The sequence below is a fragment of the Mastigoproctus giganteus genome, chromosome 7 (genome assembly GCF_048544385.1).
Source record: "Mastigoproctus giganteus isolate SK-2022 chromosome 7, ASM4854438v1, whole genome shotgun sequence".
In the NCBI taxonomy this organism is placed as follows: domain Eukaryota; kingdom Metazoa; phylum Arthropoda; class Arachnida; order Uropygi; family Thelyphonidae; genus Mastigoproctus; species Mastigoproctus giganteus.
In genome coordinates, this window is record NC_143581.1 from 213,161,728 (window position 1) to 213,177,266 (window position 15,539).

The following is a 15,539-nucleotide window of genomic DNA, read 5'->3' on the forward strand; positions in this document are numbered from 1 at the left end:
AAAATAATCTTATTACTAATTATACAAGTGTAATGAAATGAAAGCAAATGGAAAATTTACATATGAACGTAAATATACAACAGCATGTTATCATGCTAATTTATCCTCCAGGGAGCAGTCCTCTTACAGTGTTGGAGTCATCTGAGCAGGCGCAGAAAGTTGGAGCAATGTAGTGAGGGATCCATGGGAGTGATGGACAGGTCCTTGGGAGCAGGTTCTAATGCCCTGTGACATGGTCCTGAGAAGGAAGTTGATGGAGTAAGTTCTGCCTGTATTTTTTATCCAATGCGAACTTGTAGAGGTCGCCATCCAAGGAGTATACGTACTGCAGCATTTGCACGGGTATGAAGCGATCGGATAACTTTAACTGGTTTGGGGTGGCCTGGAGGACTGGATTGGCCCGAAGGCCAATATCCAAGATAATATCCAATAGACCGAAGATAATATCCAATGCACAATTCTGTTTAGTTAAATATTATTAAAGAAAAAGTGATTAGCCTATATAATGACCTGAAGAAAGCTCACCTTAAAAAAAAAAAAAAATGTGGAACCATTTAAAGCTAGTAAGGGCTGGAAAGATAGATTTAAAATTCAGGGAGAAGCCACAAGTGCAGATCAAGAAGGAGCTGAAACTTTCAAAAAAGAACTAAAAATTATTGAAGAGTGATGTTAAACTTCTCAACAAGTTTTTAACATAGATGAAACAGGAATTTTTTGGAAACGAATGCCTAAAAGAAGTTTCATATCAAAAGAAGAAAAAAAACCTGCCATGCTTCAAAGCAGTAAAGGATCGATTGACTTTATAGTTGGGTGGTAAAGCTGTGGGGATTTTAAAGTAAAACCCCTTTTAGTTTACTAGGAAGATGGCCAAAGTACAACCTAAAATCAACCAAAGTTACGAAAACTCAACAGCCTAGGGCCATCGGATTAATAAATTCATGATTTTAATTAGCGTTTTAAGTTTAATTTTGATACATAATGTAGTTACTTACCACGTAATTATATACGTATATAATGGAGAATATTTTATATTTACAAATTTTTAATATTAAATATTTTGACCGACATTTGTGCGTCTTTTCACTACCATTTATTATTGATTAGGAAATATCCTATGGCATAGACCGTGATTCACAAATACATATGCTACATTACGGGAATACAGTGCTCACTTACCGCTCTGTTTTTTGGGAACAAATTATCAGCGTTAAGCGGGGGTCACCTGTATATCAAATATTCACCTTCAGCAACAAAAAAATATTCATGAAAAACATTCTGTTCTGTTAATTTTGTTGAGCAGTGTAGTAGTTATATTTTTTAGAGTTGGAACACCTACAAACAAGATTTTGCAGAATTCCCTTCATTATCTGGGACTACAATCCCATTACATCAACATCAAGAGTTTGTTGAGGAGGACAGCATATGCTACCCTCTTCAACCAACTCTTGAGATAATTTTTCAGGTCATTATAAGAAATTAAAAAATGAATAATCAAAAAAGTTATTTATTTATTTAGCATATTTATTAGGTAAGATTCAACAGGGATCCATCTTCCCTGGTAAAAAGCTTTTTAGCTTTTTTTTTACCGGGGAAGGTGAAGATGAATAGGAAGTTCTTTTTTTTTTTTTTTTTTTTTGGGTAGTTGTTGGCGCATTGGCTTCTGTGGCCATAATGCACCTCCCAAGGTTTTTGCAGTACTTTGATCCAAGCCTGAGACGGGATTCGAACCCGCAACCTTTGGGTTGCCAGGCAGGCACTTGACCCACCCGGCTAGCCCAGTTGGCATGAATAGGAAGTAACCCATGAAAGCTAAATGAGGAAACAGATTAGGAAAGAAAAAATAATATAGATTGAGGGGTAGAACCAGAGTCTGTTTGAAAAAAACATCATACTTCCAAGGGGTATCAAATTGTAAAATGATAGCTATAACAACTAACCTTACAAACATGCTAACAATGAATTTATCTTACATTCTGCTGGAAGAAACTCTTGTATGATATTGTTTTGTACAGATGAAATTCAGTGATTTTACTGCTTTCTATAGGAAGAGAATGTAAACAATGCTAAAATTTTGCATATACTCAATATCTAGGCAAACTCTTCAGAGACTGAATAATCATATAATAATGGAACTGCATTCTTTTTGCACTAGGTTATTTTTATGAGATTATAAATTTATGAGATTTATGAGATTATAATCAAGGCCAGTAAAACAACAGAAACAACCAAAGTTACATAATGTACACTACATTATATTTCAGGCATGTCCAATTATAAAATAAAATATCTATGGTTAAGAGTTTCTATATTGTACTGAAAACGTATTGAGTAAAACTTCACCATGTGATGTTCTCATTGTGAATAATCATGAAGTGGGATTTCAGTAGCAGAGTTAAATGAAATTTGGTGCAAAGGTCCTCAAGAATATCAGTCCTGAAATTTTGAAATAATCAGAGCTGTTATTCCATATTTATTGCAATATTTCTGTAAGGAAGAACTGAAGAGTGGAAAGTTAAAGAATCAAAGTTCAACTTAAACACCTCCCCCAGGACCGAAAACATGTTTTGTTGGTCCTAGATGTCCAAAATTTGGTGCTGATCCAACTTTTTTTTTTTCTAAAATAATGCCCAAACATCCAAAACACACTTTCATTTATACAGAGTGGCCCAAAAGTCTCTTACTCATTTGATATTACTGTAATTTTTTAAATTTTTAATGAAAACAAAAACTGTACATGGCAATTAATTCCATGCTTTTCAGAAATTTTATTAGATATCATTTATGAGAAATTTTTGTTCAAGTGATGATGCTCTCCATAACTTTGGTTGATATCTCTGAAGTTAATTGATTAATTTCATTCCAAATGTTATCTTTTAACTTATCAATGTTTCATGGCTTTTTCACAAACATATTTTCATTTAGCTAACCCAAAAAAAATCTGGAGCTGATAATCAGGTGAGAGGACCAGCCAATTAATGCCATCAAAGCATAAGATTGGGCAAAGATCTCTAACTCAGAGTTAGAGAAGAGAAGAGAAGAGAACAGAACTCAGAGAAGTCAGAGTTAGCATTAGCATTAGCACTTGCATCAAATGCCTCTACTAATGCTAACTCTGACTGTTTCTCTTGCCATGGACTCAAGGCCTCATCCAGTTGAAACCATATGCTTGCAACCTGTCACAAAATGGATTCCAAACAATTATAGATCATCAATGTTCACCTTTCTACATTAACAGTTTCTGTATATAACTGCCAGAGAAGTAAGGCCAATAATTGTATGAGAGAGAGAGAGAGAGAGAGAGAGAGAGAGAGAGAGAGAGAGAGAGAGAGAGAGAGAGTGTGTGTGTGTGTGTGTGTGTGTGTGTGTGTGTAGGAATTCCAGTTGGTTTTCTCAATCCACTGACCTTAATTCTTGCACTAACTGAATTTTTAAGAGAAAGTAATCAAATCCTTCAAAATTTGCTGCAAAGATTATTTTGCATATCTAATTGAGCCCAGCATTTCTGAATTAATATTTCAGCATTTTAATTAACATTTTCCCATAATCTCAATAGTCACTGGAGATAAGATTGATCATGGATGTTCACAGTCAAATTCTCAACTACATCCTCATCACAACACAAGACAACAAGACTGAATAACTTAACTGCTGCTGCTGCTGTTTGCAAGTTGAAATGTTGATGATAAGCTCTTTTTCTCTACCACTTCTGCTTGTTGTTGAACCATGTGTTTTCCATTCCATAGTATATTTCCAAGGACTACTTCATATCTTTAAAAAAAATTAAAAATAAAATGAAAAAGTTAATCATTTCAAATGAGTAAAGGTTATTTAGGCTCCCTGTGTATATATATATATATATATATATATAGATTTCTGTAGGAAAGAACTAGGGGGGAAAGTATGCAATTAGAACAATGTTTAAAACCTGCCCAGAGATCAACAAAATATACACTGAAAATACTGTGTTAATTTGATTCTTCTTTTTTCAACAATGCCCATACTCTCATTAAATCTTGTATATATACAGATTTCTGGGAGGGGAAGCTGTGAAATTACAATTCAGCTTAAAAGTTTCCCAGGAACTGGCAAAATATATGCTTTAAAATTGGTTGATCCAACTTTTTTTACTATAGCAATATCAGAATATTCAAAACTATACAGATTTATGTAGGGAGTGGACTAGGGGAGATTATAGAATCAGAATTGATTCTAAAACCTTCCTCAGCAATAACAGGACGTATACTGAAAAATATGGTGCTGAACTATGACACATTAACAAAGAAACTGGATGCAAAAAATAATCATGACATCATATACTTGGATTTCAGAAAAGGTTTTGATACTGTTCACATAAAAGACTGCTATACAATCTTTAAATGAATTGTAGCACTCAATAAGCACAGCTTTTCTTGGACTAATGTTATTAGCCTAGTTCCCCAAAGTTCAGTGCTGTGCCCATTGTTGTTTTCTATATTTATTAGTAATATCGATGAAGGCATATTACTCTTCATGTCCAAGTTTGCAGATGATATGAAGATTGGCAGGGTCATTAATTACAGTAATCAGAGTATGCTATTGCAACAAGACCTAGACAAATTAGGCAGATGGGCTGAGAAGTGGCAACTGAAGTTTAATATTGACAGATGTAAGGTACTTCATATGGGGAGCACTAATCCCAGATTAACATATCAACTATGTGATACCACACTCAAGGCAATGGAGAATTAAAAAGACCTTGGGGTAATTGTGCAGTCAGATATGAAGTTCTCTGAATAGTGCTGACAGATTGCCAGGGCAGCTCATGGGTTTTTGTCAATGACATACAGGAATTTTGCATGTAGGGATTTGGTTACATCTTGAGTACTGAATACAGGTCTGGAGGCCTCGTGTCAGGGAGGGTGTGGATACTGCAGTTTGCAGAAATGAAGAGCTTCATTTCTGCAAACTGCAGCACATGGAGATTAGGCAACGCTGCAGATATCTGCAGCGTTGCCTAATCTCCATGTGCTGCAGTTTGTGTTTAGGGCTTTGAATGGATTCAGTAAGCTCCATGCTTATGGAATACGTCCTCTTGATCAGACTACAGTAATACCCCGAAGTTACGCGATAGGTGGGTCCAACAAAAATCGCGTAAGTCGAATTCGCGTAAGTCGGGGTACAACTTTGCATATAAATACATATAAATTTTGCTTAATTGGGACCAAGGACTAACATAAACACTAGTTTAGAAGAAAAATATTAATAAAATTGCAGTTCTTTATACATATTAATACAAAATACAGTATGTATTAAAAAAACAAATTACTTACGTTAAAAAGTTATTTCGATGTCGATGGCTTCATAAAATCTAACAAATTCGTCTGACGACACAGCGCATTCTTTTTTTCACGCAGAATTTCTTCGTAGCAAGCTGATAATTTTTTTTATTCCTTGCTTTGTAGCTATAACGCGTTCTACGTTGGAGTCTATGTTTTCTAAAATTTTTAAGCCCTTTACAATTGAGCCCTTTTCAATTTTTAACCTGTCAAGTTTGCAATTGTCATGTGCTTTTCGCCGTTGCTTCATTTAGGCCTGTAGCACGTGCAATATCACATGGTCTTTCATTTCGCTCAAAGCGTTTCACAATTTCATATTTTTTCTCTATCGACAGAGGCGGACTGGCCATAAGCCTTACCGGGGAAACCCCGGTGGGCCAGTGTGATTTTGGCCATAAACCATAGTATGAGGCCACTATAAATTTTCCCGGGTAAGAATTTTTGATCCAGTCCGCCTCTGTTTATCGATAATTGCTTTTCTTTTTCTCTCTGAATCTGCAGTGTCTTCACCAGGACGCTTCCTTTTCACACCTTTTAATTAAGTATTTTACTCATTTTTAGGGAATAAAGCACAATTACAAAACGAGGAGGCACGTTTGATACGCATAAACAAAGCTGCGCGCATGTAGCAACTGAATAAACAACACCATAAAGGCAGAGATACACTATTAACACCTCACATTTCTAGGGGTTACTACCATAAAACAATAAAAGTCCAGTTGCGTTTCTGCTAGTGAAATCTGTTATAAACTGGTAGTAAACTCGATCTAATTGCATTTGCGATTATACCGATAGCTGGAATTGTGTTGGTTTTTACATTAATTATGGTGAAATGTGTTTCCCCTTCACTGATATAAAAAACATAAAAGCAGCAAAGTTGAATTTTGTTCATCTTTCGCTCTCATTCTCCGCCGTCGCACCGTATATCGATAACATATGAAAAACGACCTTGAAGATAGTGGGCGGCAGCGTTGCCAAACGAAAAAATCAAGAACCGCGTAACTCCGAGTTCGCGTAAGTCGGGGTATTACTGTATACACATTAGGGAGCATAAATTCATACTGAGGAAGAATGGTTGCAGGGTAGATATGAAGAAATTTCTCTTCAGCCAGCAGGTGCACGATTGTTAGAACAAACTCCCATCTGATGTAGTAGAGGTAGGTACTTCGAATAAATTCAATGAAGAACTGAGCAAAGTATTAGAAGGAATGGAGGACAAGTTTGTCCTACTAATTTGTACTACTAATTTAAGACACAGATACACTTGTAAAAGAAATCTGAGAGATTGCACTAGAAATCTTGTCCATGCTTAGAGTAACTCATAAGGTGAAAAAGGTTGCCATTCCCTATACAAATATGCCTCAACATTACACATGCTCAATCTTTTTAAGGCCTTAAACACTTCAAAAAGATCTCCATGCAGGCATCTAGTTTCACACTTTTAGTAACCCACAACTGGAATCTCCTTTAAGAATATTTCTTCATTTCCCTCCTTTGTACTCATTCAAGCAAACTGATATCTTTCCATAAATAGGGTTTCCAGACTGAATACAGAATTTAAGACACTTTTTAATTTAAACAGCAAAATAATTGCCTCTTTATTTCTACTGGAAAAATCCTTACACTTTGAAATAATCTCATTTGTGTGATTCACCCTCACATATGAAGGGTTGACAATATAGATAACTTTTTAGTACTGAACATAGTTGTAAATGTTATGATAATGATTTGCTGTTGTTACTGTTATAAAATGATCTCACCTGTGCTGATTACCATCACTAAAGGATCCTGAAATAAAAAAATATGCAAATGAGAATAACAAAAATCTTTCTTATAAATTAATATATCTTCAAATAATTTATGTAGCAATCTAATTTATATGAGGTGTGGCAAAGTTTCCAGACTGCTGAAGAACAAAGTGAAGGCTCAAAAATGGTTTTGTTTTTATTCAACGTAATCACAACCTGACTGAATGCTCTTATTACACCAGTCTAAAAGTTTCTGTAAAGAGTCAACAAAAGCATCCAAAGAGATGTTCAGTTTGGTAGTTACCTTTTTTGTTATGTCCTCAACATCCTGAAATCTTTCCTTTGAGGGCAGTTTTTACCTTGGAAAAGAGAAAGACATCTGCTGGTGCTAGATTTGGAGAGTAGAGTGGATGATTGATCTGTATAATGCCATGTTTCGTAAAATGCCTTCCTAACAAGTGCAAAATTGGCAGGGGCACTGTCATGCAACAAGAACCAGCTGCCTTTCTCTCGAAATTACAACCTCACCAGGAAATGCACTTCAATAGTCTTTGAAGCACTGTACATAGAACACAGCATTGGCTCTTTCTCCTTCAGGTGTGATTCCTTGTGAATCACACTGTTTGTTAGAAAACATGATCAGTATTGCCTTGATCCTGGACTTCTGTAAATGAAACTTTTTGCACCTTAGTGTTGATTTTGAAGTCCACTGCATGCTCAGACATTTTGTCTTTGAATCATACTGAAACAGCCAAGACTCATCTCCAATGACAATTCAGTCAAGGAAATCAGGATTCTCTTGACAAATCTGGATGAAGTCTTCACAGGAGGCTACTCCTCACTGTTCCTGCTCATTCATGATGCTGTGTGGCACAAATTTTGCACAAACCTTCCTTTTCCCTGAATCTTCATGCAGAATTTGATGAATTGTCTCCTTATTCATACCCAACTTATTGGCCACCATTCTGAGGGTCAAACAACAATCTTTTGCCACAATTTCCTGAACTTTTGCAACTCTGTCCTCATTTCGAGAGGTTGACAGCTGCCCACTTCTTGGATCATTGCAAACATCCTCAGCCCATCTTTGAACTACTTAATCATTCAAACACACTGGTATGACTTAATATTTCATCATCATAAACAGTTTTTAACATTCCATATGTTTTTGTTGCAGATTTTCCCAGTTTAAAGCAAAATTTGATATTCACTTGTTACTCTATTGCAGAACCATGACACAGGACATTAATGCTAACAAAACTGATTGGCCTACTAGACAATCTCCATACCACCATCTGTTGGAGGAAATTTGAACTGCAACATGCCACTTCCATTTATTTTCAAACTCATTAAACATGACCGCAACAGCACCCATCTGATAACTTTATTGCCACATCTTATATAGCAGAATCATACCTGCCAACTTTTAGAAATCCGAATTCACAAAACTTTTAATAATAAATAATTCATGTTTATCATAAAGAGCAATGGAAAAGATTATGCACAAACAATATTAATGCAGTTTGTTGCATTACGATATTCAATAAACTGTAAATTTTCCCTAATTTTGTTCAGTTAGATAGTATTGGCTATTAAAATTTTTTTTTGCTTTCTGGGGAGCTTTTTTTTGTTAGAGAAAATAAAAACTGCACACATATGTAGTATGTATACAAGCCGATCATCTAATTTAAAGAATGACAGTGCCACCATACAGCCACTCAATTTTTGGTAAAGTGCCAGCAGGTAGCAGGATAATGCATGTCTAAGAATACATCAACACAGCTGCAAGTTTTGAAATGTCTGGTAGTTGCAAAGTGGCTTTAAGTTATGTGCTGTAAATGTGAACAATTTTGTTAGTTGTGTAATCAAAGATTTGAAGGCTGAACAATGTTTTGTTATGTGCAATTATGTTCCATGTAGTATGAGTGTTACAGTGTGACTGTGAATTTTATGTATATAAGTGTCTAAAGAAAACTGCAATTTCCAAGTGGCACAGGTACATTAAAGAAGGTCAAGAATCTGTAGCTGATGACTTGCTCCTGAGACTTCTATTAAAGCATACTGCTATGCCTAAGAGATTCTGGATGAAGACTGAGAATCAGTGGAATATCAATTTCGCATAGCAGTGAGCCACTAGCGTAGCTACCCTTTTTTGGGTCTGGAGGCAAAGAACATGTTCGGGCTTCTATTTAATTAATGAAAATTGCAAAAACAGGAGACAGCCAAAGACGCCAGGCCCCAGGCCTGGAGGCAATTGCCTTGCCTGCCTACATGGTAGCTACACCACTGCAGTGAACATGTGATTGTTAGGAGCACCATAAAATGCTGCAAATCTGTGTTCACTGGATTTCATCTCATTTGATACCCAATCAGAAACAAAACCTCATTAAAGTGTGTAGTTACACAGTCTCTGTAACATACATACATACATACATACATACCATATTGAACACAACAGCATGTAACAAAACATCCCTTAGTCTTCAGATCTTCCATTATGCAGCTCACAAAACTGTTCACAATTAAAGCATGTAAATTAGGGTCACTTTTCAACTACTAGACTTGTCAGAGGTTGTCTAGTAGTTGAAAACAGTTGCCCGCTACTGGAAATTTGTTGAAACTTCAGTGGTTGTACAGTATGTCAAAAGGTCAAAATGATTAATTAGTTCAACAATTATTGAAACATCAAAATTAAAAGATAAATCTTGCATAATGTAACAGTCAAAATATACACAAAATGTGAGATGTTTTATCATATACTGTTTTTATGTGTTAGTAGCAGTAGCCTTTTCCTCCCCCCACCACAGAAAGCTGCACTAAAAGTTCATAGAAAAAGAAAAAGACCCAATTTCCCATTTTAACCCTGAAATAGACTTGACATACATTATCCAAATTCCACATTCTGTTCTGTTCTTTACTTCAGAATTCATTTTCTCCACAAATACATGGTAACTTAGCCCATTTTGTATTAACACCATCATCTATTGCAGTAATGGCTGAAATATCCCACCCAGCATTCCATCTAAAGCACTGTGAAATGCTTCTGAACTTCACATATGAAATTAAAAAAAATTTTATTCCAGGTAAGAGTTTCACATTTGGTACATTTAGTATTAGTATTTTCAATCTGCACAAGGAAGCCACACACTTTTCTTGCACCAGCCAAAAAAAAAAAACAAATTAACTTTTAAAAAATAATAAATACAAGTAAAAAAGTAAATACTAAAAACCTAAAAAAATAAACAACCTATGTGTTTTTCTCCTCAAGTAGGTAACTGTCCAGCTGACCTTTGAAGTTCCCAAGCTGTTACCCTCATCTACTAACTTTAGTAGGCCTCCGTAGCCGAGTGCAGTAGCACACGCTCTTTGAGTAGACTGGGGTTCAAGCCCCTGACTGCTGAATACGGTCGATCTGCCAACCCGCACTGGACCAGTGTGGCAGATTATGGTCCATTTCCCTCAGCATGAATTGTTGAGGAGGCTTCCATCCTGCAGTGGGTTGATAATGGCTGCACTTTACCTTTTTTACTAACTTTAGAAAAACAATATCACAGAAAATAAATCATTCCTCAAGTGCATTTTCTCAAGAGTAAATAATCAGAATTAAGCTGAAAAATTTTAGGAAATTAGACAAGTATACAATGACAAATTATTGTGACACAAATTAGGAAATTAGACAAGTATACAATGACACAAATTACACAAAAACAAGATTGTTTGTTTGTTATTTGGTTTTTAGGAGCATTAGCAACTAAGGCCATATTGCTCCGGGAATATGCGGTGGTCATTCCCTTGACCTTTCCGCATCCTCCATATTTGGTGGTGACGGGCTCGAACCCCCGGTCTAATCAAGAAGCGTGTGCTACGCACTGCTGCTCCTTCCCACCTGGCTACGGAGGCGCCCACAAAAACAAGAGGATGCCACCACTGCCTGATACTAGATCTCAATCAAATCTAAAATAAATCTCAAACCACACAGTATATCATGCACTTGGCATTATATACTGTGTGGTGCATGTATACTTGCATGTACTTGGCATACACTGTACTAGTCTAAAAATGAACAGAGCTGCCTAAGAGCAGTTCTGAAGCACATATCACCAAAATAGTAAGAAATTCTAAATTTGAAAAACATATCACAAACTTCGTTGAAATATGAAAGAAAAGTAACCTGTCTGTAAAAATTGTAAAAGACAGGCAAGACACTGGAAATCTTAAGGAAAAAGTGGAAATGTTGACATGCTACAACATATACATGTTGTAGCATGTCAACTACAGCCACTGATGCAATACTTTTACAAAAGAAGAAGAAGAATCTTTATTGCAATGCTTACAATGATAATTTACATAATAGTAGTTGCAACATTCTAATATACTGGTTGGCCAATATATTAGAATGTCTTAAAATGGGGTACTATAACTTTTCAGATACTGACTGGAACTTGCAGTTTGGTCACCCACACAGTAGCAAGCCTTTTTTTGGATTTATTGGATAACTATTTTCCACACCATCACATTAGAGAGGCAATGAAAGAAAGCAGTACTCATGAATGGATTATCAGCAGTGAATCTTCACACAGCAGAAATCTCCAGATAAAGGAATCACTTGATAGTAACGATATACTGACATGAGATCTACTTAAAGATATAACTACTGTCAAAGATAAAGGGGAGGAATTTTGCTTTTGTAATGAGGACAACAATGATCTCACTTTTTAAATTCTAATGGATGGTGTTACTGACTGCAAATTCTAAATGGAAAGCATTAAGGGAAATAGTCATAAAAGCTAATAGGCTTTTTATAACTAAAGATACCGTTCAAGAATTAGACCTAAATGGATATCACAGGAGCTGATGAGACTAGTGGCGGACAAAAAAAATTTGTGGGATGCATATAAATTACCAGAGGATACAGAAACTTAATGTAAGTATAAAGTAGTCTGTAATAAAATCATGAGGGGGGGGTAGGAAACCTAAGGTACATTACAAGAAGTCTCTCATAATTATAAGTTACGACCTTCCCTCCTCATGTAGGTTTCTACAGGGATGGGATACATTTAAATAGCAGGGATGCAAGAATATTTGCTGATGCTATCGAGGCAGTGTTAACTGGGTCGGAAAACTGATAGCTTGGGAAGATTCACACAGACTAAAAGATTAACAGTAGCCGCAGGCAGAGGTGAATACAGTGGCCACAGACAGTTTTAAATTCTGTACAGTGGGATCAACTGATGATGTTACCAACAGAAAATTCCAAATGGGAAACATTCAAGGAAGTAATCATGGAAACAACTAGGCTTTACACCAATTAAAAAATACTGTTCAAGGTTAAGGCTTAAATGGATGTCAGATGAACTACCGGGACTCATGGCAGAGAAGAAAAATGCATGGGATTCACATAAATTATCAGGCGACACAGAAGCCTATAGTAGATACAAGCTAGTCTGCAATCAAGTCACAAAGAACGACAGGCAAGTGAAGGCAGATTACAAGAAATCTTTAGCAAAGGATGCTAAGAAAAACAGCAAGAACTTCTTTAGTTATACAAATCTAGAACGAAGGGGATGAATCAGTTTGGTCCACTTGATATCGATGGTTCAAGTGTTGATGGTCCTGCACAGATAGCTAACAATCTAAATGAGTATTTTGCATCTACATTCACACATCAGGAGTTATTAAGGGAGGAGAATGCCAGAAGTTTATCAAACTGTAAAAGGGTGCTTAATGATTTTCTAATAACTGAGAGCAAAGTGGAGGAGAAGTTGGTTGAAGTTAAACATAAGAGAGATACCCAGGGTGGATGAGATCTATCCAGTTATATTAAAGGAGGCTTTGGTTTTTTTTTTTTTTTTTTAGGAGCATTAGCAACTAAGGCCATATTGCTCCGGGGATATGCGGTGGTCATTCCCTGACCTTTCCACATCCTCCGTATTTGGTGGTCACAGGCTCGAACCCCTATCTAATCAAGAAGCGTGTGCTATGCACTGCTGCTCCTGCCCACCTGGCTACGGAGGTGCCATTAAAGGAGGCGGCAAAGGCAGTAAGCAAACCGTTAGCCATAATTATGAGAGCATCCTTGGTCTCAGGGTGAAGTCCCCACGGACTGGAGATGTGCAAATGTATCACCAATTCACAAAGGAGAATCTAAGGGTGACACGAGTAATTACAGACCAGTTATTTTAACTTCTGTTCCAGGGAAAATAATGGAGCCACTGGCTAAAGTGCATTGCAGGATCATCTAGACAAGACTGCAGTAATAATTCAGACACAGCATGGGTTTGTTAAGGGAAAGTCATCTGACAAATTTGATTGGATACTATGATGTGATTACAAAGGAACTGGATGCAAAAGAATTTTGATATCATATACTTGGATTTCAGGAAAGCTTTTGACATGGTTGCGCATGGATGACTAATGTACAATTGGAGTAGTATGGTATTAAGGGCAAGTTGCTACAATGGATAAAAGGGTAGTTCAGTGGGAGAACACAGAGAGTGGTAATCGATGGACACTGCTCTTCATAGACTAATGTTATAAGTGTCGTCCCCCAGAGTTCGGTGTTGGGCCCACAGTTGTTTTGTATATTTAACAATGATATTGATGAAAGTACATCAGGCTTAATCTTGACTTGACGCATTATAGCCACAGATTATATTAATGAGCCATAAAACTCTTAAACAGACAAACAAACAAACAAAAAAAAAAAAAAACAGGCATAATGTTGAAGTTTGCAAATTATACAAAGACTGGCAGGGTTGTTAATGATAGTAATGGCAATGTGCCACTACAACAGGATCTATAAAAGTTGGGCAGATGAGCTGAGAAGTGGAAACTGAAGTTTAACATTGACAAATGCAAAGTGCTGCATATGGGTAGAAGTAATCCCAGAGCAATGTACCAACTATGTGGTATTACACTTAGGGTGGTAGAAAATGAAAACGACCTGGGAGTAATTGTGCAATCAGATGTGCAATATGAAGTTTTCTCAGCAGTGCAGACAGGTTGCCAGAGCAGATCATGAGGTATTGTCAATGATATACAGGAATTCTGCTAGTAGAGAAAAGGAGGTGATTATCCCTTTGTATAAGGCAATGGTCAGGCCATGCCTTGAGAACTGTGTACATGTCTGGAAGCCTCATTTAAGAAGGATGTAGAGTTGCTTAAGTGAGTATAGAGAAGGGAAACAAGATTGGTGAGGGCAATGAAGGGGTGGTTTTACCAAGAAAGGCTTCTTAAGTTCTGCAAATTACAGCATGCTCAATTCTGATGGGATTCTTCCTCTTGCTCAGATTACAAACCTGAGGGGTCACAAATTCAAACTGAGGAAAGACTGCAGAAACTTGCCTTTAGCCAGCAGATTGTTGATTGCCGGAACAAAGTTCCATCTGTTGTTGGAAATTGATAGCTTAATTTTTTTTTTTTTTTTTTTTATGAGAACCCCAAATATGAGAGATATTAGAACCTATAGTACTTAGTACCATGCTTGGGTTGGAGGTTGAGAAGACAAAAAAAGATATCTGTTGACATTAGACTTGAACTTCTGTAGACTAATTTTCAGGAAATACGTATGAAGGAAGCTCGTTCTAGAAAACAGCAGTTGAATGAATAAACAAGGAAGATGAAAAGTTGGTTCTGTGAGTTTGAAGTTGGACAATAAATGGATGTTGGCTGGTGGCGACATGTGTTCGGACTGTTTTGAAAGAGAGAGCAGGAATATATAAAAGCCAATTCGGAAGAACAGTGCCTGTGGAAGTATCTGTAGAAAAGGCATGCAGCAGAAACAGTATGTCTATGAGACAGCAAGTGGAGAGACTCTGTTAAAGATGAGATATTAATTAACCTAACTGCCCTCTTCTGAATGAAATCTAGAAGCCTGAGAAATGTTTTGGGGGCACCACCCCAGATGTGGGAACAATATTCCATGGTAGGGCGGATTTGCGATTTATACAGAGTGAGCAGCTGTTTGGAAGAAAAGTAATGCCGAGAGCGAAAGAGAAAACCAAGTCTTTTAGAACAAGAGGAAGCAATATTTGTAATGTGCTTGTGCCAAGAGAGAGAAGTCAGGGTAATCCTCAAAAGAGATATATCATCTTGCCTACAAATCGGAGTGTCACCAAAGATAAGCATAGGAGCTGAAGAATCCTTTTTGCGAAATATAAGGCAGGACTGAATTTTAGAAGGGTTGAAATCAACTAAGTTGTCTTTGCCCCATTGGAGAATTACCTGATGATCGGCATTTAAGGAATTGGTAGCAGATTTTCGAGAAGTTGAAGCTGATTGAGCAGGGCAAGGTTTCTCAAAATGGAAAGTGGAATTCGATGTGCTATCATCGGCAAAACTATGGATAGGATTTCCAGTCAATGGACGAAGGTCATTAATATACGAGAGGAAAAGAGTGGGGGAAAGAACTAAACCTTGGGAGACACCAGAATTAGTGGAGAAGTTAAAAGACAGAGAGCCATCTACCATCACCCTCAGT

The 15,539-nt window shown here is 36.8% G+C and overlaps 1 protein-coding gene across 2 annotated transcripts in view; it reads right to left on the minus strand.

The window, feature by feature from the left end:
* The window catches only part of LOC150083656 (NADPH oxidase 4-like), a 140,486-nt gene that overhangs the window by 59,920 nt on the left and 65,027 nt on the right, over positions 1-15,539 (minus strand). For both annotated transcript variants that reach the window (XR_016547184.1, XM_090377424.1), the window contains exon 6: positions 7,076-7,103. Coding sequence is in view for 1 of the 2 variants with exons in the window: in XM_090377424.1 (XP_090233550.1) it covers positions 7,076-7,103 (28 nt within the window). In the remaining variant the exon portion in view is untranslated. The remainder of the gene's footprint in view (positions 1-7,075; positions 7,104-15,539) is intronic.